Here is a 23,389-nt window from a genome sequence, read left to right on the forward strand (position 1 = left end):
TTGTGACCTTTATTGTGAATTACTGAGAAGCAATGTTTCACTGAAGAGAAACCCATCTTGACAGCTGCATAAATAGATCACGCAGTGGAATCATGAGTTAAAGAACAAATGTTAACAAACAGGGTTGGTTATTAAAAATGCCAGCAAAATTGCGTTAACTTTTCATTAATGACTTCTTTCAATATTGCAGTATCTAGTTGGGCTCCATCAAACCGATGGAGAAGCAGGTTTTTAAGTGTTAGAAAATGTTCAAGTGAAGACAGCTGAGAAAGCCAACTGAACTTACATTCAAGTTTTAAGTCTTTTAAGTCTTTTATTAAATATGCTCCCATTTACTGTTTATTACAGCGGTAACGATACGTTACCATTTGCCAGTTCTCTTCACATATAAGCCATTTTGCTAATACTGTTTTTACTTTTCCAGGAGTTTTATGAACATACGAAAACACTTTGGCAAGACGAAGGTGTGAAAGCCTGCTATGAGAGATCTAATGAATATCAGCTGATTGACTGTGCACAGTAGTAAGTATTGTTCTGCTCTGCTGTGTATTGAGTGCAGTCTAAATACAATTTTTTAATTGATTATTAATGACAGTGATTTGGATGGTCCTGGTGCTTGCTTTTTCTTACCTTGAAAAGAAGTGCATGCTACACAGTGAATTCCTGTTAATCAGCTGTTCTGAGAGGTAGGAAAAACTAGCGTTCAGTTAGAGAATAATAGTTATATTGAAAACCTTGCAGGTGCTTTCAAATGGTCTTAATAAAAGCTGACACCTTAATGCAGTGGGCAATTGCATTGTCTCAAAGAGCAGATTTCGTGCTTCTTCTGCTTAGACCAGTTCCTTTCCAAATGATAGCTTCACGTACTGCAGCAAGTTTGAGTAAGTTGGAAAGTATGTTGGTGTGAAACATGCCCATATTTGTAGCTTTTGTTTTTCGTGCAGTTTATTTATCTGTAAACAAAGAGATGGCAGCAACAATCATGGGCAGCAGCCTGTGGTCAGTCACCAAAACTTCTGCCTATGTGCCTTCATGCGCATGTCAGAGAATGATTCATTCTCATCTGCTGTTTATACCACTGTAATAATTATTATTGTCACGAGAGACTTCTGCATGTGTGCAGTTATTTATCACATATAGCATGGGTCGGAATTTTTGTATGGCAAGATGTTTGTGATAATTTTGACCATTCCTTTTATTTTTGTTGTGTATACGCAAGTATTTCAGGACTTGTATTTAGAATGTTAACAGTTAAAACTGTTCTTTGTGGGTTTATACTCTCTGTGCTTCTTTTCGGGAAACTGAAATAAGGTTTTAATGGTCAAGGAAATGCAAGTGTCTTATTTCATGTGATGATGGACAACTGCAGTTTATCCACTACTTCATCTCTTAGAGAACATTTGCTGAAATAAAACCTGTAAAATTGCCAATTTTTTGGTTCGTTTGCTTAGGTAGACTTAAAGGTAAATCAACAATTAGCTTTCTTTGAAAAGAGAGCAGGGAGATAATTTTACTATGACTTGCACAGCTCTGAGTCTTTAGGAGCCTCTTTGAAGTTTTGCCATTGTTTCTAGTGTGAATTTGTTTGATGTGTAGCGATGTCTTTTGTATTAGGTGACTAATGTTTGATCACTTGGCGTGGATCTTTTTGAAAGTTCAGTTGCTATAAAATAAATACTGCAAGATTTTCATTTTCTGTCAACTCTACAGTAAGTTTTGTCTTTCTACTGTAAAGCTGATAGAAATGGGGAAAAGTTAGTTTTGTTTCTGATAGTGTTTGGTTATCTGTTTCTGGTTAGTGTTTGTTAATAGTCAACTTCTAGGATGGGAAAAAGTAAATATTATTAAGCAGCAAGGGGGGTTTGTGTTGCCCTTTTTTGGAAGAGGAACAAATTTTGTTCTGCTCTGAATGCAGAGAAGAAAGCTAAAATTCTTAGCCCTGATTGCTGGACATTGACTTTTTCATGGGTCAGCAGGGAGGTGGCCTTCATGATGGTTTTACCATCCTGCTCCATCTAGTGGAACACTTAATTCTACATCGTGGGCTGTTGAGCCAACATTAACCCTATACATTGCTCCCAAATTACAGGGTATTTTTTTCCTAGGATACCATCGCTATCTCCTAAAAATACTTCATAATTCTAATATTTTTATAATTTTCTAGTAAAGTATATGATGCTGTTTTCAGGAGGTGGAACTTTCTAATTGTTAGGCTGCTGACTGTGTCACGGGCCCCAAGGAGCAGGCACACTGCAGCACCCAACGCCTCCCTGAAGAACTGCCACAAGTCCTTTCCCTCTTCTTACTTCCATCTTTTGTAATGGTGACAGTGAGGCTCTGGGAGGCCATGAAGACTTAGCTAGTTCCCTTCTGCTTGACATTGTTGGATTTGCAGTTATGCTTTTCATGGTTAATCCTTGTTCTCTGTGTAGGCAGCTTAGCTGTAGTCCAACAGAAGGGCGTTTCAGAGAGAAGGACATTCTAAAGTATGGCAGAGCTGCAGGATGCTGGAGCGCCTTGCAAAGAAAGATGTTGGGAGACGGAGGCTTAAACCGTTGCAGAGAGGAGGGAACCAGCTCATGAGTCAGGAGCCGCTTTTTGCTCCTTGTTCTTTCCTGGGAAAGTGGAAAAAAATATTATTCTCAATCTAATATGTTGTGTTTACCTAACTCGAATGTAGGTGTTTAGAGTCTGGAAATGGTATTTTCATCTGCTTCTGAGCAGTAACTTTAAATACTTCAGTGCTTCCTGCTAACGTGCTACAGTTTTTCAGTGTGTTCCGGTAAGAAGCTAATATTAATATCCATTATTATCATTGTTCCATCAAGTTCTTGGTTGCTTTGGCTCAGAAGGGATGACTTCACCAAAAGTCACGGGTACCATCCAGGTTGTCCATTTAACTAAAGTGTGGTCTTTGGAGGTGTAAAGCTGAGAGGCCTGGCCAGTAACCTCATCTGCTGGAAAGCCCTTCTGGTACCCTGCCCTTTATCCTCAAGCTCACTGACTAAGTGAAAATGCCACTTCGGAGGAACCGTGTACACTTTGAAAGAGTAGCTGCCTCTGCTCATCATGAGCTTTACTGTACTTCCTGCCAAGGCATGTTTTACAGTCTTGAGAGGCAGAGAAGGGAAAAGAGGCTGTTTCCCTTTTCTTAACTGGACTTACTAAGTAATTAGTTTCAATTCTGCTTTTAGAATAATGTGGTCTGTGAGATTGTCACCAGTTTCTCTCTGAGAAGAATGTGTCTTAGGTTTGAGGAGGGAGCAACTGAGAGAGGACCAAATTTTATTGCTCTTGTGGGGATGTATACGGAAGAGAATGAATGTTTGTACTGAAGCTGCAGTGTGATACCACTCTTGGCTAATAATAAACAGAAGAACACAGGTGTATAGAATACAGAAAGCCTCCAACAGTGATAAATAAATTATTTACTATCCTTCTTATTTATTCCCTGAAGGCACAGGATTGCATTTTATTCAGAATATATTACTTAATATTAAGAATATAGGAGCCATTTCCACTGTGATGTGCCAGGATAGGTTTGTCAAATATATGCCTTTTGTCAGATAAAACCAAACATGATCTCTGAAGTGCTTTTGTTGTTAATACTGCTACCTTGGTTATCTTTAACGAGCTCTGTTCTTGAAGCCTCACAAATACATACGAATCTGTTTGTGGTGTGAGGGCATGAAGGATTCAAGTGTGGTCCTCCAAGGTTTGATCCAAAGTCAGTGGATGTTCTGAAGAAAATTGCCTTGCTGTCAGTAGCCTTTAAGTGGCTATGTACTAAATCAGAAGCAAAATCTGGGCATACACAAGCATCCTAGTGCTTTTCTTAGACTTGCTAATACTAGGCTGTGCCCACAGGTACTTCGATTTTTGCTTCAGTCAGCTTTGGCTTAGTGAGGTTCCTTGGCGACTGGTTTGATTTTGTACTTCATTTTACACTAGGTTTTCTCTGCGTATCCCTAAGCTGGCACTTCCTGATTTTGGCTGGGGTGGAAAAGGAAATAATATGAGAGCGAGTCTTTGCAGCCCATTTCACACCCTCCAGTATCAGGAAGGGCTGGAAGCAGCACGAAGGGAGCCCATTCTCACGCTATTTCCTGCCGCCGGCCACGACGACTTTTCTCTTGCCGCCTGCCATTTCAGGGAAGGATAAAGCCCGGGGAGGTGGCTGCTTGAGGTGCAGAGTTGCATTTCTTGGACTTCAGCACCAGCAGAGCCACTCTGATAGCTTGAAACTGTGCCAGGCTGCTCCACAAGAGTTTTATGAGAAGTATTTTTTAAGATGTTTGTTTTTAAAATACTTATCAAAGAAAGGGGGGAGTGCAGCTATTCGCCAACTGCTGTGCAGGACTGCTAGAGGATCAGCAGATGTGGACGCGCTGGGTTTTTTAATTTCCAATTTGTTGTGGGTTGTAAATTCTGTATAGTCTTATTAAGATTTATGGTGTGTTTTATTTCTGGATTTGCTGACTTGTAGAGAGCAATTAAGAGCCGCGATCTGAGCACTTAGTGATTTTCTTGCATGTTGATTTCACTTCATGACAAAGTTCCCTTCATGGAATGTGTAGTAAAGTGCTTTTGCTGAAAGTCTCACCTTTTAAAAGAGTAGCTAATTGGTGGTACTACTGTTAGTCTAGTTTCTTTCTTATTCATATTATTTATTACTTTTTACTTTCTTTCCACTCAGTGTGATTTTGGCAGAGTAGTTGCTCTTGTCTCCTCCAGCTCTGCTGTGTCTGTGCACTCACGTTTGACAGGACAGGAATTTCCCTGGCCTATATTCCTGGCATGCATGAGCTTCTTACGGACATTAACAATTATATTGTTAAACATTCCCGTGAGGAAGAATAATATTCATGTCCCCTTTCACTGATCTAAAACTGATGAGCCTGACTACTGCTGTGTGAATTCTTTGGCAAGCCAACAAATAGACCCAGATCATCTAACTTCTAATCCCTGGTCTTGATTACAAAACCCACCTTAGTTTATTCCAGAGCACTTAGAGATAACTGAATTAGGGTCTTGTCCCTACTCTTCTTCCATCTGAGGGAACAGAGGATCGTGTTTTAAATGAGGCTGAATTTCAATTTTAAAAAATAATACAGCTCTGGGTATATTTTCTCTGCAATCCAGTAGGGCGTTAGGTGCAGAAACAGGTTGCCGTAGATGATGGGAAGCACGGTAACTCCTGTGTTGGCATTACTTCAGTGAAGTCACTACCAACAAAGTAAGTCCAAATATATAAGTAGCTGAATTATCCCCAACTACTCCATGTATCTGCCCTTTCTGGCTGACTGTCGATAGCAGGGATGTGCCTGCTGGCAAGTGCTGGGAAAACCAGATTACCTAAATTTAGCCAATAAGTGGATTATGAATCCAACACATGTTCCCACTGTTGTCACAGCTAATCATAAATTCATCATTGCAAGGTACACTCAACCCCAGATAAACTTCGTCTTCAAAATAAATTGCATCCTAGTATGAAGTAAGATAAAACAAAAGGTGTCCTGAAATAGCTTGCTTGTTTCTTAAGAATCAGGAGCATCAATAAGTAAAAGTACTAAAGGTGGTGAGCCATAATGGCAGAAAGACCTTTACAAGTCCAAAATGTGAATAATTTAAGAAGTCTAAACCCAGACTTGTAAGGTCTCTGTGATGCTCACTATATCATTCTGAATTATTGTGAAAGGGTTTAACTGTTTGCTCCTGGAATCTGATTTCTGCTTCCGCTTTCACTCACTCTACCACTCGTAACCCTCCCAGCAGCCATCACCTTCATTCATTTGCTGCTGTTATTTCTCCTTTGTTCCACACATCTGTTAATGTGTCAGTTCCTTTCTGGCCTTTGGCTGCAGATGCGACTTCCTTTCTGTGACTAGTTGTAAATATTAGGGATTCACCTTCAGCTGGAAGCAAGGCTGACCTGATCTAAAAAGCATGAAAAAGCTGGGTTGAAACAACTTCTCCCATTTCTTGACCCAGTCCTGCATCCTGATAGTCACGTTTTGCCTTTCAGTTTGTGTATTGCTTGCTGATGCCTCCAAGAGTGAGGGATGAACCCTAATGCAAGTGTTCATGAGTGCCTGATGTAGTAGAAACAGGAGTTCATTTCTCAGTGTGTTACATTTGCTTTCACCTGCAAACGGAGCATTTGCTCATACAACAGCTACTTCTTTCTTTCAGGAGCAAATTCACACACATAAAATGTGCTCAGGTTGGGCGCAGGCTTGCTCAAGGGCATTTCTGAAACCTTGGCATGAATGTTAACATTTTATTTAAAAAAAAAAATTGTCCATGAAATAGTAACTTTCCTCTGTGATCATAAGTAGGAGTCCATGTGATTTGTTCCATGGGTTGCTGTTTTTCCCTGACAGATAAGTTTCATTTCGAATGGCAAAAGCCTGTCAAGACAGTGTTGTGAAGGCAGGACTAAATAACGAGCGTATTGTAATTTCAGTTAGCGGTGGAGAATGCTGTGTTGAGTCCAACTGGTAGTTTGCTCACCATGTCTCTCTTAGCTAATATTTTACTTTAATGGTCTGCCTTGAAACCAAAGTTGTTATCAAAGAGTGTGAATGTATGAGTAACTACTACTGCATAAACCTTAGAATGATGCAGCTTCATAAGATAATTCTGTACTAAAAGAACTTGGCTGCAGCTCAGAATTCTGCAAAGCTGTTCTGTAGCCCAGTTTTTTGATGGTTTGCCTGTACCCGTAGAGTTAATTAACACAGAGTTAAAAATAATGCACTAAAGAGAATAACAGACTCCTTGTTAGTAGTGGTAAAAATGACAAAATGTGCTTTTTGATAAAGCGTATTATACTTGCATCAGAAAATGGTTTTGAACAATGGAATAAATGAATTACAAAATGCTCATAAGACCTGAGATTTCTATTTGAAAAACAGAAAATAAAATAGTATTGAGCTTTTTAAAGCAAATGTCAGATGCCTGTTCTTTTAATTGCTTTCAAGTCTGTTTGGTTCAGTAGTATCTGGATTTCTTAGTCAACGTATTTCTGATACCTATCCATGCTTCTGCTTTGGTTTCTGTGGCACTGTTCTCTGCAAATGTACACATTCAAATGTAGTGGAATTTTTTTGTGGGTGAAGGGGAGGAGTGGAAATGCAGTACAACAGGAGATGGAAAATAAGCCAAAACCTTCTGTTAATTACACTTTACTGATTGCTGCATTTTAATGGCAGCGATTCCCCATTCCTTCCCACTCTTTCCTTTTTCTGCAGGACAGAAAGATTTTGTTGTGGCATTAGTTAGTAGTGTGAGAGAATACACTAGACGTACGTGAAAAATGATCTCTTGAATGCTGAGGCTTTTGGAAGAGATGCTGTGAATGTTATTGGTCTCTTCATAGGTACAAGTTTGTGAACTACACTGGCAAGGGGGTCGTTCTGCAGGTAACTGTAGTTTGTACACATGCGTATACCTGAAGTTAAATGTATCTAGGGTTACTTACACAGTTAAAGAGCTGCTACCTTGAAAAGTTGTGTTTCCAGCTTTTGATTGAGATGGATTTTGGAATTGTTTCCATATGGTCATTAATTCAAAGACATTTTTTGAGGATAGGGTCAGATCAGTTGTTTCGATGTGTAGCATTGATTATTTTTGTTGATTGCTTAAGTTTTGGGGCTTCATAAATAGTTTTCCATGTAATTAAAATGACCAGTGTTTTTCAAACAACTAATATATTAGTAAACAAGTGCATGCATTCAAAGCCCTGACTTGGTGTGCAATCCATTTTGAGCAATTAATCAGTGTTATTAGAGACTTGACACAAAATTATGTGTTTAAGAAATCAGGATGTTGTTACAGAAAGTCACTAAACGCAGCTACTAGCATCTAACATAGCATTACTACACAGTTTAGGTTTTCTTTCATGATTGTAAAAATCGAGAAAAATCATTCTTAAAGGAACTGTGTTAAATTAGATGTAGTTTTTCCTACTCTGAGCTAATTCATTAGCAACAGGCATCACAGATATCACTGATTACATGGATTCCTTGATATTCTGCCGAACAGCCTTTCATCCTTGAAGCACTGCCGCACATTCCTGGAGTGAGGGGATCTCATTGTTGTAGTAAACACAGTATGGGACTGCTGGTGCAAAGCTGATAAACACACAATTGGTGAATTTACTGCATGACAAACCAACGTTTGGCAAGTACAGAAAATCAGACAATTGGCGGAGCTACGTGCCTGCCAAAAGCTCACAACTCTTTGCCTTCGTTGCATTCAAGTCTTACAGACAGTGTTGCCCTTTTTTTTTTTTTTAGGGTAAGGAAGTGCAACAAATTCATCCAAAAAACACCTTTTATTTGCTGCAGGCGAAACTTCCCTCTAATCTCAGTTCTCAGAAAGCACATTTACTTTGAGTAAATGTGAACCAGTAAAATAGTAGATTTTTATGTACACAGTAATCCTTAAAACCTCACTGTTTTGTGAAAAACAGTGGTTGGTCTGTATGTTAAATGAATTACTAGGGACAAGAAGTTAAATTAAGAGGAGGAGTGGTGTTTGTGTAAACTCTGTAAGGCTGTCAGGTACCCAAGCTGTACAGGGGGTCTGTATTTATTGAAGTGTTACCTGTTAATTTAAAAAATGTATTCAATTTTGCTGTAAAATTCCCACAACTTTATTAAAAATCAGGGCAAACAACACCTTGATTTGTTAGTATTGCACTTCATGAAATAGTTGTATTGGATTACACTAGTGGTGTAAAAGCCATTGTAGTCAGCGGTGAGAATCACAGCAACTTAAAACTTACATTATTACCTCCAGAGAATTAATTTTAATTCATCCTTTCTCCTCTGCTTTTGCAACCTCCCTTTGTGCAAACAGAAAGAGATTTGTTTTGAGCTGCGATTTGAACAAACAATTCAATATGACAGAGAAATAAGCAGAAGAAAAGACTTGAATATGGGCTGGAGCTTCAGTAGGAATCCTCACGCAGGAGGAAGGTCTGCAGGCACAAAATACAGGGCAAGGTATAAGTAAATGCTTGAGGAAGTTAGACAGTGCAGTGTCATTCACATAATTCTCGCATTCCCTGAGTGGATGGAGTGGTGGGAGGGTGGCTGCGAGGGGCACCCCTGGGACTGGCGGCCGCTCTGGAAGCACAGAAAATGATGCTCCAGCAGGAAATAACTTGCTGAAACGGTGTGGTGTGCTTCTCCGGGCGTGCGACAGCAGCCAAAAGGGAGCCAGGTGTGACTGGTGGGTTTAGGATCTGCAGTTTACTCGCCTTGATGGGTGAGGAACTGCTGGAGCTTTTTGCCTGACCTTGGGATTTGCTGTTTGTGGTGTTTGCCGGCAGCAAGCACCACAGCTTTTGAAGCATGGGTGGTTGGGTTTTTTTTATGAGAGCTCTTATCGCTCCTGCTGTATTGCTGTAGAAATGGAACGTTTCAAGATTAGGATACGACAATTAGAATACTTTTATCACACTAAGACCTAAAAAGATATTGTAAAACCTCATCAGAAACTTGCTTTAAAAAAGGAATTAAAAGCAACAGAGTTCCAAAAGATAGGAGAGAACAGAAGGTTTCTGATACGTGGATGAGGCCAGTACACTTGCTGGTACAATGTGAAAACTCCAGGTTCGATTCCCAATTATTCCCTGGGCTGAAATACTGCAAATCCATCACTGCTGGTCCCAGGAAGACAGAGCACTCGATGCCATTGACTTGCACATTATCTCTCTCCTTTTCCTCTTCTGTGAACTCCAATGTTCAATAATACACCGAAGCCGTACCTTCACTGGGGACTTTTAAACTACTTCTGTCTGGGTGCTTGCCTGCACATTCACAGATGTTGCTGAATTTGTCATTTTTGAGAGACCCGTGACAAAGATGAACAAGGTACATTTGGTGTAAATTTAACAGCAGGCTCCAAGGTTTATTGAAACCGTGTGCTTACATGCAGAGAACACAGTCATAAGATCCTGACTTCAGGAAGGGCAGACTGAAAATTAATAAATAGATTCAGCTCGTATTAGGTGAATGAGTTTATCAGACTGAATTTGAACTTAAGTATTGTTTAAATACGTTTTATAGTATGTGACCAAGCCCTAAATAAACTCAAAGAAATTGCTAGCTAATGGTATGTGTGATTGCGAATAATTTTGTAGGCAGGAGGTCCTTGATAGGTTTTGAGATTTGAAACCCCATTTTTAACTGATTACTCTGTAGTTTATTAACATTGATTTTCTGGCTGAAACGAAACAAAAAATGAGTTAAATATAATTCTACGTTAACTCTGTTTGTATTGTGGTTCACTAATCAGGTCTCCAAGAGGGATATCCCCAGGTAAGGCTCATTGTAGTGTGTTCATTATGCAAGTGAGGGTTTCAGTGTCTGGATGCTAATTTACACTTGAAACGTGTTGGCTGCCCAGTCGATTTTCTGTGAAGGCTGTGAAGTACCTCGGGTACTTTGCAAGGTTCCCCTTCCCCCGAAGGGCTTATGTAAACTGCGGCGGAGTAAAAGCTAGCAAGGGCTATTTTTAGCCAGGCTGTTGCAGCTGGGGGAGGGAAAAGAGCCTTGGATCCCAGAGCAGGGTCTGCCAGAGGAGGGTGGTGCTGGTGGGAGCTCCATTAGCCCAGTTCAGGTGGTCTGGTAGAGCTTCATAGTCTTTACCAAGAATTACCAAGAAATTTGTGTTTTTACAATAAAACCAAACCCAAACACCTTGTGAAGCCTAAGTAATTTTTATAAATAAATTAAAATAGCAATATACTTGCAAAAATCCCCCTGAGTTGTGTTAATTTGCCATTTTTGTTCACACGTTGCCAATGTTGGTAATAGTTGCAACACTGCTGAAGATCAGGTCTGGAGCACACTGTCTACCACTTTTGCTATTAAGTTGGATTTTAATTACTCATTTACGAAGTTATAAAATTAGAGACAATGTGGAAAAGTTAGACGTCTTGAAGCTTCCCACGTTGGAAGGCAGACTTCTTGCGTAGCTTCTGAGGACAGCCTCTTTCTTTATGGATATTCTTTCATCAAACTGAGTCTCGAGAGAGAACCAATCTTATTCCATTCTAATGATCATTATTTTATCTTGATCCTTTCATTAGCTTTGCCTATCAGAATGCATGCCGTGAAGAACAGATTTTGTAGTTAAGGTGGACAGTCTCCATTCTTTTCTTGGTTCAGCCCGAATGGCTTCTGTTTGCCATTTCTGCTGGAGGACTTCACTGTTCACCTTTTCCATGGAGCAGAACTGCTTTAGGATCCACCCTATTTACTTATCAAAGGCCAGACTTGGGTGAAACTGAATTTCTCCATTTGTAAATTGGTGGTGTGATAGGTCTTTTCTTCAAGAAGAATGTAAAAGCTCACATCTGCAAAAACTCTTGGATGATTTTGGATAGTGTGAGGTTTTAAATGAAATCAGATGAGTGAAGGATGTTATTGTTAAATCTTTCATCGTACTAATGCCAAGAAGTATTGCAATGACATCAAGAATCGTGACACGATTAATTGGTTTTGTAGAAGGGCCGAGAGGGTGAATTTAGAGGTCTCCTCCTGTCTTATCAGCATAGATAATAAATTCCCCAAATTTGCTTTCCGTGCTCTAGGATCCTGCTGTGTCACATTAAAATATAGCTGTTAATATGCTCTCTGTGTATCAGTGCTAGCTTTAATTCTCTACCCCTGTTGTTAAAACTTAGTTTCAGAAATAAGGCGTGCAGTAGAAGTGTGGAACAGTCTTACATACGGTTACAAGAATAAAATACTCATTATTGTCACAGTGTGTTTTCAAGGGAACCAGTAATTAAAATGTCTGTTATAGAGCTATTTGGAGAAGAACGTGTCAGATTATAACTCACTTTGTTGTGATTTATGCGGCTTGTTCAGTAGATTTGCAAATATCGATTTGCTCCCTGTTTTGAATTACCCTGTGATCTTTCAGAGCTCTTTGCTAGGCAAGGTCCTTGACCCTTCCCCAGTTCCGCTGGAGCACCTCACTGTCCACCTCTCCCTCATGGAGCTGGACTACTCTGATATCGAAGCAGTTTGTTACCGTTTCTTGCTTTCACCAACCTGACGGGCTATGTTTCTGTTTTCCTTCCCACCTTCACATGCGGGAGGATTGCAGATTCTACGGCTGCGCAGAGACATTCCGTGCTTATAAGGAAGATGACTGGGAATCGGGCGGGGAAAAACAGGGCAAGGCAGGACTGGACAGGTCAAAGCAGAACTACGCTCATTAGACTGAAAAAAAAAACCCACCAAACTCCGAATCTGGCCCTCAACCAATTTTTAGGATCAGAAAGGTGTTGAGCTGTTTCCCAGTTTCAGTCTGATTGGAGCCAAGCCTTAGCAGACACTTGGGAAGCTGTAGCTCCACTGCTGCTTAATTGCTCCTTGTTTTGAAAGATAATTAGGAACTTTATTTAAAAATAGTAACTTTAGTATTCAGTCCATTAAATTTGTCACCAAGATATTTTCATTAGACTCCAGCTGTTTTCATACTGGAATTGTGAACTAAAAATAGGTGGGGTTGCTGCTGGTGTGTGCAGAGGCTGGCACCTCTGTGTCAGCTCCGACTTGCCCTAATGATGTGAAATGTGTTTGTTTCCCTCAGAGCTTTCTTCGGGACTGTATTTAAGAAGGTCCTGCTAATTATGCCAAAATTGTATGCTGTGGTTTTCTGATAAAGTCACGTGGCCGTGGAGAATATGAAACTGATTTCCCTCAAGACAAGTCGTACAAATGAAAGATTAGTGCCGCACCTAGTGCATTTTTGTTTTTTCACCAGTCTGTAAGAGATGTTTGTAATAATTCAACAAACACCACTTAAAAACAAACATGCTCACTAACGAACACAGGTTTGTTACTACTATTATGAGGGGTGCGATTTACCCTCTCACTTCAGTTCTCATGAGCAGTCCCTTTGTTGTGCATAATTGAAATCACAGTGTAGATTGTGAGATAGTGACAATTACAGCGTTTGCATTGTATGAAACATCATGGGGTTTTGAAACAAAACTCTCTAATTACCAGAATCTGTACAAGTCTATGCTGCTTTTATACATACATGGATTACAGGGTGAATTGCGCTGTAGTATCCATGTTTAAATAGTGTATCTTTTAAATCCTGAATTCTTCCATGTTTATTCCTCACACTGATAACACAAAGCATCATAGTGGATTAATGCTATACATGCAGGAGGCTAAATCAGACTTAGACTCTGCACAGTTAGATAGGTATATGTCTCTAAATGGATGGCATTTTCCCAACACTCTTATGAAACCAGTCCTACATTAGAAAAGCTGTATTTTTCAGTTGTGCTGTTAGTTGAAGATTTTTTATTTTTTTCTTCCTTGGGACACCTTTTGACTATAACTCTGCTAAATATATGTAGCTTACACTGATAAAAATGAGTGTAGGTAGCAGAAGGAAGCTCTGGTGCAGAGCAGCGTGGGGCTTGGGTGGCTGAGTTTTACCTTTGTAAAGTCTTGGTATGTGGAGCCACAATCAAGAAAGTCAGTGACCCGAATGTAAATTATATCAGACTTCTTTTTTAACTTCACCATTCTATTGTCCTTAAGCAAAGAAACAGAAAACCGTAAGAGGAATTAACACAACACAGGTCTCAAATGGAAGTCACTTCATTCAAAGGAGGGAATTTTTCTTTTTTAATTAAAATGAAAGATATGCTTTTCTGCAGAAATACTCTACTGATGTTCCTTTAAAACCCGTATTTAGATGCAGTGTGTAATTCTGGCGTGGCTGATTAGCGTCTCAGATCTTTTTTAATGTTCTCATCTGCTTGTTGGCAGTCTGTTCCTTGGGCTTCCTGTGCGTGTGCGTTTATACAAAGCAGATAACTATAGTTTTACAAGCTGATGCTGTAGGATTGAAACGTGGGTGGGATGGGGTGAGGCAGAAAAGTGCCATATTGAGAGCTCTGAACCCGTCACTGGTGCTGAGCATCACATCGATACAGGGCAGCCAGTGTGTTCAAGGTGCTGCAAAAGTATCATAGGCTGGAAAATTCAACAGAACATAGGGAATGGCTGTATTTAGTAGTTGCATGGTATTAACTTGTGTGCAATATATCAGTTGCTGCGTTTAGGCACCTTTTTTGTGGTAAATCTAATAATTTGCTGCTGAGTAGAGGAAGTGGAGTTAAAATGCTGTAGTGTGATGAAAGCTGTGTTTCACGCATGGTTATAATGTTTATAGGCTGTGCATGTGTAAGCACCTGATATGGTGTAAATAACATAGCAATGTGCAGAACCATTGAGCTTTCTCTCCAGACTTTCTCCCTGTCTGACCCATCCGATCTGAGTCTGTTCCACCTTGCAGGCCTTGCTGCTATTCTTTGTGTGAACCATAAATGGCAGAGATACCTGCTGAGTTTTAGGCACGTATTTCAACCAAGCTTGCAACACTGAAGGGTGCTGTACATCCCATCAGTGCTTCTTTGCACTAAGACATAGTAAGAGGTGTGCTGGGTTTATGTCTTCGTGCAAAGCGATAGGCATGGATATCGGCACAGCTTTGTAAGGGCAGCTGAAGCCCCAGCCAAGTTCATAACCCTTAATGTGTATCCATGTGGAAATGGGCACTGTGTTTCGGGAGGAGAAGTACCTTCTTAGACCCCCTCTTATCTTTCCCGCTGCAGCAATTCTACCCATCTTTTTTTAGTTTCTGTTTTAGTTCAGTTCTTCTCCTGAGAATGTTTAAATGTTCCTTTCATGTAGAAGAGGAAATTGTTAATCAGTTAATAAATAATTGAGGTTTGCAGTTTCAGCCATATAAATGCAAACATGAGACACTGCCCTCTGCAGACACATGGTCAAGATGTACGTGTCCTCTACTGGAATCTTAAGGCTTTTATTCATCCAGTGGAATCTGGAAATTTTCTGGAACTTAAATGCACCCCCTGGGCTCTGCAGTGTGGCTTCTCTTTCCCTTGGATTCCCTGCCGCCCAGTTGTGAGAGAATGTGGAGGGGCGTGGAGTCTACCCACTCATGGGGCAAAAATGATTTACTATTCATAGCTTTGTGTTACTTTTTAAAAAGCATGAACTAGCATCACTGGAGTTTCAGAATTAATGCCTCCTGCAATTAAGTTCTCTTCCAGCTCTCAATGTTTCACACCACCTGCATAGATAGTGCTCACTGCCCCATTTGGTACTTGTTTCGCAACCATGATGGCTGGAATCTTTTCTTCTCCTTCCTCCTTGCCCCATTGCTTGAGGAAAGCGGGGCTAAAGACAAGCTTTCCAGTGAAGGTAGCAGTAATTTAAGTTTAGCAAAGTTTTGTGCGGTGTTTCTCAGTGCGGAGGTTCTCTTCAGCCTTGGTAGAAGCGTGATTCGTGGTCAAGGCTCTGGCACTGCCTGGGAGCACAGAGACCCACGTCAGAAGAGGAGGGTGGGGCTGTGGGAGAAGACTCCCTTACCAGGCTTTCTAAGTCCTTGGCCTCTCAGTAAAGTGCCATCGAAGAGGCCAGTGAGGATGCTGAGACTGCAAGAGCAGTGCCTCTTTGTCACCTTGAGCACCTCCCAAAGCTTAATGTTCTCCTCAGTGTAAGGTTCTCTTACAAGATAAAGCTATCTGTTGTGGTGGTTTTTTAAGTTACGATACTGAAATAACTATGTTCTGCAACACTTCGCTATATCTAATAAATAGTCGATAATGTTGCCTTCAGCAGCTGCTCTGTCATTTCCTCATTGTCACGTTGTCGTTAGTTAGAGAATAAGGGGTTTTAAAAGCCCATCCAAAATTTCCCTTCGCCTCCTTTTTGCTGTGCACTCACCCAGCAGTTCTTTCCCGCGTGTGCACGTCCATCCCCTGCCTGTGTCTCTAAACGCTTACTTCAGTCCTGTCTCGGCTCCATGCTTTGCAGCACCTGGCTGCTCGTCGGTGAGTCAGGGAGCTGGGATAGAAAACCTCTCTGTGTCGAAACCAGCAGACATGACTCGGCTGAGAGAGGAAACAGGCCAAGGTTGTGCCGTGTCAGGGATTTTACTTTTCCTGTGCACACATTAACTCTTCCGTTACCTTAGTCTTAAAAGTGCGCAGCTTAGAAAAGTGCACATTAAAAATATGTTTTGCAAACGTTAAAATAAGTTTTACAAATACGAAAAGTATTCTGCCATCTGGTTTACAGCCATTTGAATGATTTTAAGGCTATGTTGGGTGTCTTTTATAGCCAGTCCCCTGTTTTGAGAGATGAGATTTAAGGGAGTTCTTATTTTTATAATGTTTTAAATTCTGTTTCAGGATAAGTTGGGTCAGGTTAGCAGGTCAGTGGGAAGAGGGAGGGAAGGGCCATAATATTTTGTTTAAAAGATTCTAAAATGGCCTATCCTGTCACAAGCTAGATTAGTGCTGTTCGTGAGCCTTTGCAAAGCCACAGTATTCTGAGAGTTGTCCATTTTAATTGTAAGCTTCAAAGCGTTAAATAAGCAAATGCAGTTTGGGGAAATATCGATGTTATCACAAACAACAAGGGTAAGCAAAAATGGAAGGTCAGTACTAGATTTTCCTTTTAAGAACAGTGAAAATCGCACAAAGAGCGAACTCATGGAACTGAATGAGTGATGGTTCTTTTTGTTTGATGTGTTAAATTTCTATGAGAATAAAAAAAGGCCTATGCTTTTCCAGAAACATGGTCACTCCCTGTGAATGGCTTTCCCACAGAAGCAGCATGTTCACCTTTATTGTTTGGCTTCAAGCTTGATTTCTTGCTCCTTTTATCTGCCTGAATGTAATGTGTACCAGCGAGACAAGCACTTAAATTTAACTTCTTCATGTCATTGTGTAGCAAAAGAATGCAGAAACTGGAATTCGCAGGCAGTTTTTCACAGAAGTTGAAGATTAATGTCACTGTGCTCCTCAAAATTGACAATATAAAGTGGCTGTTGTAGCTCCATATAAGGTTCTTGTTTTAAAATGATTTTTTTAAGTATGTCTGATACTAGATTTCATAATCAAGCAGATGTTTTAAAGAAAAAAGAAAAATAATGTTATTTTATGACTCACTTTAGAAGGCAAGTTGTGTTCTTTAAGGATGCCTTTAATACTAGATGCCAGGTTGTGTGCCTCCTTTTACAGAGGCCTGGAGCTGCTTTTCCCAAGTTGGGAAAAGACTGGTTTTTAAATAAAAGGGGGGTGGCTGAGCACGGCTCTGAGAAAAGCAAAAACTCAAATGTGAGGTGCTGCGAGCTGTTTGAACTGCCGGCTCCTGGGCAGGTATGGACAGGTACTTGTGTGAAGGCAGGGGCTGCCCAGCCCCGCGTGCCTGCGGCAAGCATCATGTGTGATGCTGGCATAAAAGGAACGAAAGACCCAAATGCCCTGTGGGCAGCATAACAGCCAAAATTACTGCATTTCTGCAAAGGAACCTAACTTCCTAAAATACTGAACAAAAATCTCTCCATTGGGATGGTGCCCAAGTAGGCAAAATTCCAGTGTTGGATTTATGTTCTTGCATGTTAAATATATGTCAACTATTTCTCTGAAGACCTTTGTACAAGTGTATTTAAATAAGGCAGTGAAGTCCTCCCTAGACTCTGCTCGGTACCCAGCAGCGCTTTGTCCTCCCATTGTTTTGGGCTCCTCTGGGGCCTTATTCCTTCCCTGGTTCCTGCAGAAGCTCAGTCCTGGGATCAAAATTCCATTTCTGTCACATGGGACTGTGTCAGCTCCTCCTATGTCTCAAATTCCTGTTAAGAACGATGTTGCTTATTTCTCAGGTAGTAGTTGGGGGGAGGTGCCTGGTTCTGCATTCTCGGGGTTCGGTTATGCAAGCCACCCACCAGCTGGAAAAGGTGGGCATTGCCTGAACCTTTGGGTTGTCCATTTTTGCAGCTGTTTCTTCAAATGATGGAAACTAGTATGAAATATTAGTTTATTGATTCTTTTATCATCCGAAAGGCATGGTGCAAATACCAGTAAAAAATGCTTATAAAGCATTTTGTGGCTGTCAGCATAGCTCTGTTCCTGCGTCAGATCTAGGTCTTCAGTTGTCTCTTTCTGGCTGTTTTTTGGTCCCGTTTGCTGAGAGATTACATTTTGACTGACGTTTTAAAATCTTAACTTAATTTTAATTTTATTTATTAGCGATGTCACTAATTTTGTCAGAGTAGCCCAGTTTTAAAATTATCTGTACGTGCTGGTCCCTATCAATGGAAAGCAATTCTGCTGATTTGATAGCACTGGAGGGAGCTAAAGACCATGAGGACAAGGTTCATATAAATACTTTGTTGAAACACAATGAGAGGATATCCCATTAGGTTCACCTGTTTTAATTGCTTAGGGCAGCCTACGGTAGGGCATGTATAGTTATAAGATTCATAGGTTGTTCCTATATTGAAAAAATACATCTGAAATCGTAGCAAGCATTCGTTTGCTGATTTGAGTTTAACGATGTTGAGGGGACCCAGACAAATTTATATTCTGTAGAGGCACTCTTTAATTAAACTAAAATTATTCATATTGATTTCTGCCTTTGCTTAAACATTCTCAGACTCTTAGTCTAAGTTAGCAGAAAATATTCTGAAACCTGTCTAAGATCCCTATTTCGCCTGATTAATTTAAATAGGTTTTGAAAAAAATACTCAAAGATTTCTTTCAAGTTCAGCCCCCACAGAGCACAGGAGCAATGCAGTCAGGGTTGCTGGTTCCTCCTGCCATATACAAGATCTGTGACTTCAGCTTACAACAGAGACACCGCTGGTCTTATGTGTAGATACAGACCTTTTTCTACCTTCAATAAAACAGGCATGACAAAAAAAATATATTAAGAATATGAATGTTTGGAGGGCAGCAGAATGGGAAAGAAGTTCCCAATCAGCCGTGCTCGAGTTCTTGCTCATCCAGCTCAACAGCCTTACAGATAGCAAAGACCACACAAACAATGGGTTGTTTTCTTAATCTTAACTATTAGGCTTCAGCTTTCATTGCTGGTGTAAAATAAAAAATTGTAGTCTTTAGTGTGCAGAGCTCTTGCTGAAATAACTGAAAAAGACAGCAAACTTGATGGAGTACCTAGGGGTTTGATTGTTCGGGATAACAGTCTTTGAGAGTCATGGGAGGTTAAAACCGTTTCCCACTGTCGGGAAAGACAGAAATTGCAGCAGGTAAGGCACGGAACAGCCCCGGAGCACAGCCTGCCCCATTCGCCATGGCCGATTCCCACCCTCTGCTCTGGGGTTTGGTTTCCCTGGGAACTCTCCTGCCTTTCATTCTGCTTCCAATAACACGTGAATTGTTTAGACGTGGCCGATATTTTGATTTCTGATTATTTTGCTTCTTTTAAACACTGATTCATTCATAGGGATAAGTAAAAATGAAAGCAGGCAAACAAAATAGTTTTAAATTGTAGAGAAGACATAATCTCCCCTATCCAAACAGTGGATTTGATAGTATTTTGGAATAGACAGGATCACTGGCTAGATCTGAGTCTCTTGTTACATTTGGCGTACCGAAACTGAGCAAGAAAAGTTAGAGAAGAGGGGCAGAAAGCAAAACAAAGTGAGAAATTTTGTTACATGAATGTTTAATTGCTTCTCCTTTTCCCATGGTTTTTGTCTTTGCAGTCTGCTTACAAAAAAGAAAGACAGAGTTAATGGGGATTGCGCCATGTCCTCCCCACTCACTCACACCGTGTTCCGGCCCCAGGCTTCCCCTAGAGTCACATCACAACATAGTGATCTCATCCATACCGTTACCTTTAATTTCTGTACCCAGCCTTGGCCATGGATCAGCTTATGTTTCTCCCTGGCATGGCGAAGTATTTTTCTGGGGCGGGGTGAGCGGCTGTTGGGAAGTTCTTTGATATATACAGTCCTGTACTGCGGAGCCTCGCAGGCACGCAGTGCTGTGTTGGTGTTAATCGCTCTGTTTTGGTGGTTGTGAGTGTGTGAAAATACATTCGTACAAGTTTGCAAAGTCAGAGTGAAGGCAGCTGGAGCAGCCTCAAGTGTTTGGGGGTTGTGTCAGTTGTCAGTAGGAGGAAGCTGTGCGGGCTGGATTTCAGTTGGGAGACCAGTGATCAAGTATGGTCAGAGGCCGATGGCTGTAACGGTCAGGGTAAAATGTGCCCCTGGTCATTGGGAAGCGTAAAGAAGCTCAAACGATCTCCCTGGAGGAGGCATCCTCCAACGCCATCCCTGGAGGTGGAGGGGTCCAGAAGCTACATCAGGTCAAGGAGAAGAGTTCACAGCAGAGGGGACCTGGGAGGTGCCCCACGGAGCCTTTCCAGAAGGAGAGGAGTGTTGGCCAGGTTTGGGTTACCTACTGGGGTTTCTGCTTTGCTGCCCTCTCCCACTCATCTTCCTCCCAGACAAAACTGGAAACTTTGTCCATTATGTGAGCCAGAAAGGATTGTCTTATAAAAATTCATTAGTTGCTTTCTTAAGGAAGAAAAAAAATTATATATAGTTCTATTTTATATGATTTAAATTGAAACTTGTAGTTGAATATAGGCTCTTTAACTAACTTGGAGTATCTTTATAAAAAACAATAAATCCTGCATTGCACCGCATTGTGTGTGATGAAGTACGTTTTCCAAAATACTTGTGTAAAAGTGCTGTTTTCTGAAGCATTCGTTGTGCAGACAGCAAATGGGCAACCTGGATGTGGGAAAAGGAAGGCGGGTGGGAAGTTTACATACAGTTTTCGGCCTGGATGGGAGTTACTCTACAATTTTTAGAAATGAAAATATCCATGTAGGGACCTAAAGGAATCCTGTGGGCTGATGGTGCAGTTTGTGTGGAGCGCGTGCACGGTGACTTTGTGGCAGACGGAAGATATTTTGCTGTGGCTTAAATGCTTGTTAGAGTTGCAGGTTTTTGATTACCATCTGGAGTCTCTATTGGTTTTTGATAAAGCGACAATTTTACATTTTGAGAGCGGTGTTCGCTGTGTTATATCACGCTGACTATTTCCCGTGTCTGTGAAACATCAAAAACTTAAACTTCAGTCTGAGTCCTGCAATGTTGCTTTCAGAGGCTGTAGAAAATATTGAATCTCCCGATTATACAAACGTCTTCTGTTGGGTAATATTGACAAATATTCTGAATAACATTTTTGACATAACATTCTGTTCCCACACAGATAATTTGGATGTAATTGAATGGGTTGATCAAGAGTCTGTGCTAAAAATACGACATTTTCTCACCCACTAAGTGAAAGAAAATGCTTGCTCAAAAGGCGGTTTTGTCAAGCGGAGCCGTTGGGAAGTGGGCTGGGTTGTACCGCGACTACTGGTTCTGGCTCCCACCTCTGCAGCCGGTTTGTAACCCCAGCGGGGGCCGTAGCTTTGTCCCTGGGGAGGGTCCAGGGCGACGGTGCTGGGGGTGAGGAGGGGAGCAGCCCTGAGCCTCGTCCTGCTGGGGGCCCTCGGCAGCCTGGGAAGGGTTCGGACTGGAGCAAAGCGCTCCAGCCCCTGCAGGATTCCATCCGGGACGCCGGTCAGACTCACAGGAGCACTTAACCACGCTGGAGCCAAAAACGTACAAAAATAGTTAGAGGGGAAGTTCTGAAGATCTCTTTTTTTCTGTTTTTCCTTGTTTTAATGGTCTCCTGGGCAAAAGCCTGCATTGTTGCAGTTTCAGGAGCGGTACGGTTTGCTGCAGCCGAGGGGGAGAGAAAGGAAAATAGACCGTAGAGAAAGACTGACTGTTTAGCGTGCAATAAAATAACTTTCATACTTCTCCCCATCTCCTATCAAATAAATCTCACGCTAACGAGCAATCAAAGCTGTTTCTCTGCTGCTGCTCTGCACCAGCCGAGCCGCATTGTACCTTTCCAGCCTTTGAAACGGCCTGTGCCTATTTTTATTTGTCAGGCCGGGGCTGGGCTGGCCCCATTCCAGATGTGTCTCACAAGATTTGGTGCTGATGAGCTATTTATAGCACTGTGGTTCCATTGTCATGGCAACCGTGCTAGAGGCCAAGGCGGCTGGGAGCTATTTCTGGACTTGTGCTGTAATGTAAAACTGATTGGGAAAGTTAGTGCATCCTCTAAGCCAGACTAACTTTAGACAGGCAGAAGGGGGAAAGAAAAAAGAGGCAACTACAACCTCTTTAAATAGATTTTTCTCCTTCTCCTGACTTCTCCCCGTTTCTCTTTGCAGCCGCTAGCAGTTTGTGAAGGGGTGGTTTGCCTTCTGCTGGGTTTGTTGAAAATTCATTCATGCCTCCCGGCAGACTACGCTGCCTTAATTATGCAGTTTAGGAAGCAGGGTGCGTAACCGGCCTTGTTTTTAGGGCAAGGTTTGTATTTCACGAAAACAGAAAAATATGGGGGCTTTACGGCCGCTGCTGGGGTTTTTGCGATGGTTGCAGTTCTTTGAACCCCACAGTTTTAATATTCTATTTTTTGTGTGTGCCTCATGTTCTCCACACCATATAAGGAACTGTAACCTTGATTACCACAAGATGATTCCAAATATATGGAGTCATACTTTTCAGCTTTCTCATTATTTGCTTCAAAATTAGACCCATGGTGCCCCTCTGCCTCCAAGTGGCTGGAATGCTGCGAGGTTCTGCTGTAATTACAGCTGGGGCCGCCCGCAAAATCACTTTTCTGGGATATGTACGCATTAATACTATCTATAATTAAATTCTGAGCTCTAGAGTGGTTTTAAATCTTTTTGTGTGACTGCTGCTTCAATAAGGAGATCATAATAACCAGTTGACTTGAAATTGGAAATAAAAAAAATGTTTGCAGCTCCCTGAGGAAGTTTTCTGCAGAGTTGTCTTCTGGTTTGCTTCTGTTCCAGCCGTACACTACATTTTTGAAGTTCATTTCCAGTATAAATCTGGTTTTGAATGGAGTCCCTGTGTCTGAGAACTGACACGCAGAATTTTGTTACAAGAACATCGATGTGAGATGTTTTTACGTGCAACGTGGAGCTCTCGTAACTACACCAGTAATATTTGTTGCAGTGCTATCTCTACCTGCCTGTCTCCAAAGGGCTGGGTTTGTTTTCTTAATACTTTTTGTGAAGTAGTTCAAGTAATTGCAAAGGCTTTGATGGATTTTTTTTTTCCTCCTCCCCTTATCTTTTCCAGGGTATAAAGTTTTCTTTCGGGGGGAAAAAAGAGCCATGGCTTTCTGAGTATTTTTAAAAAGTCCAGTGACGTGTTTGTGGCCCGTCTTCTGTGATCACCTTAGCAGGAAAAACCCCACCTCTACAAATCATAGAATATATCAGTAGACCTTCAGAAACAAAACAAAAGTCTACTAATGTCCCAATTTTAATTTTTAACTTCATTTTGAGGAAAAACATGGCAAGTTTGATCCATATACCATAAATACTAGGCAGACTGAATGTTTGCTTATTTTATTTCCATCATTCCTGTAACTTTTCCTGCTTCTCTTGCAAAATAA

The 23,389-nt window shown here is 41.1% G+C and overlaps 1 protein-coding gene across 2 annotated transcripts in view; it reads left to right on the top strand.

The window, feature by feature from the left end:
• The window catches only part of GNAS (GNAS complex locus), a 139,199-nt gene that overhangs the window by 101,529 nt on the left and 14,281 nt on the right, over positions 1 to 23,389 (top strand). For both annotated transcript variants that reach the window (XM_069871872.1, XM_069871873.1), the window contains exon 5: positions 425 to 522. In XM_069871872.1, coding sequence (XP_069727973.1) covers positions 425 to 522 — 98 coding nt within the window. The remainder of the gene's footprint in view (positions 1 to 424; positions 523 to 23,389) is intronic.

This window comes from Phaenicophaeus curvirostris, chromosome 18 (genome assembly GCF_032191515.1).
Source record: "Phaenicophaeus curvirostris isolate KB17595 chromosome 18, BPBGC_Pcur_1.0, whole genome shotgun sequence".
In the NCBI taxonomy this organism is placed as follows: Eukaryota; Metazoa; Chordata; class Aves; order Cuculiformes; family Cuculidae; genus Phaenicophaeus; species Phaenicophaeus curvirostris.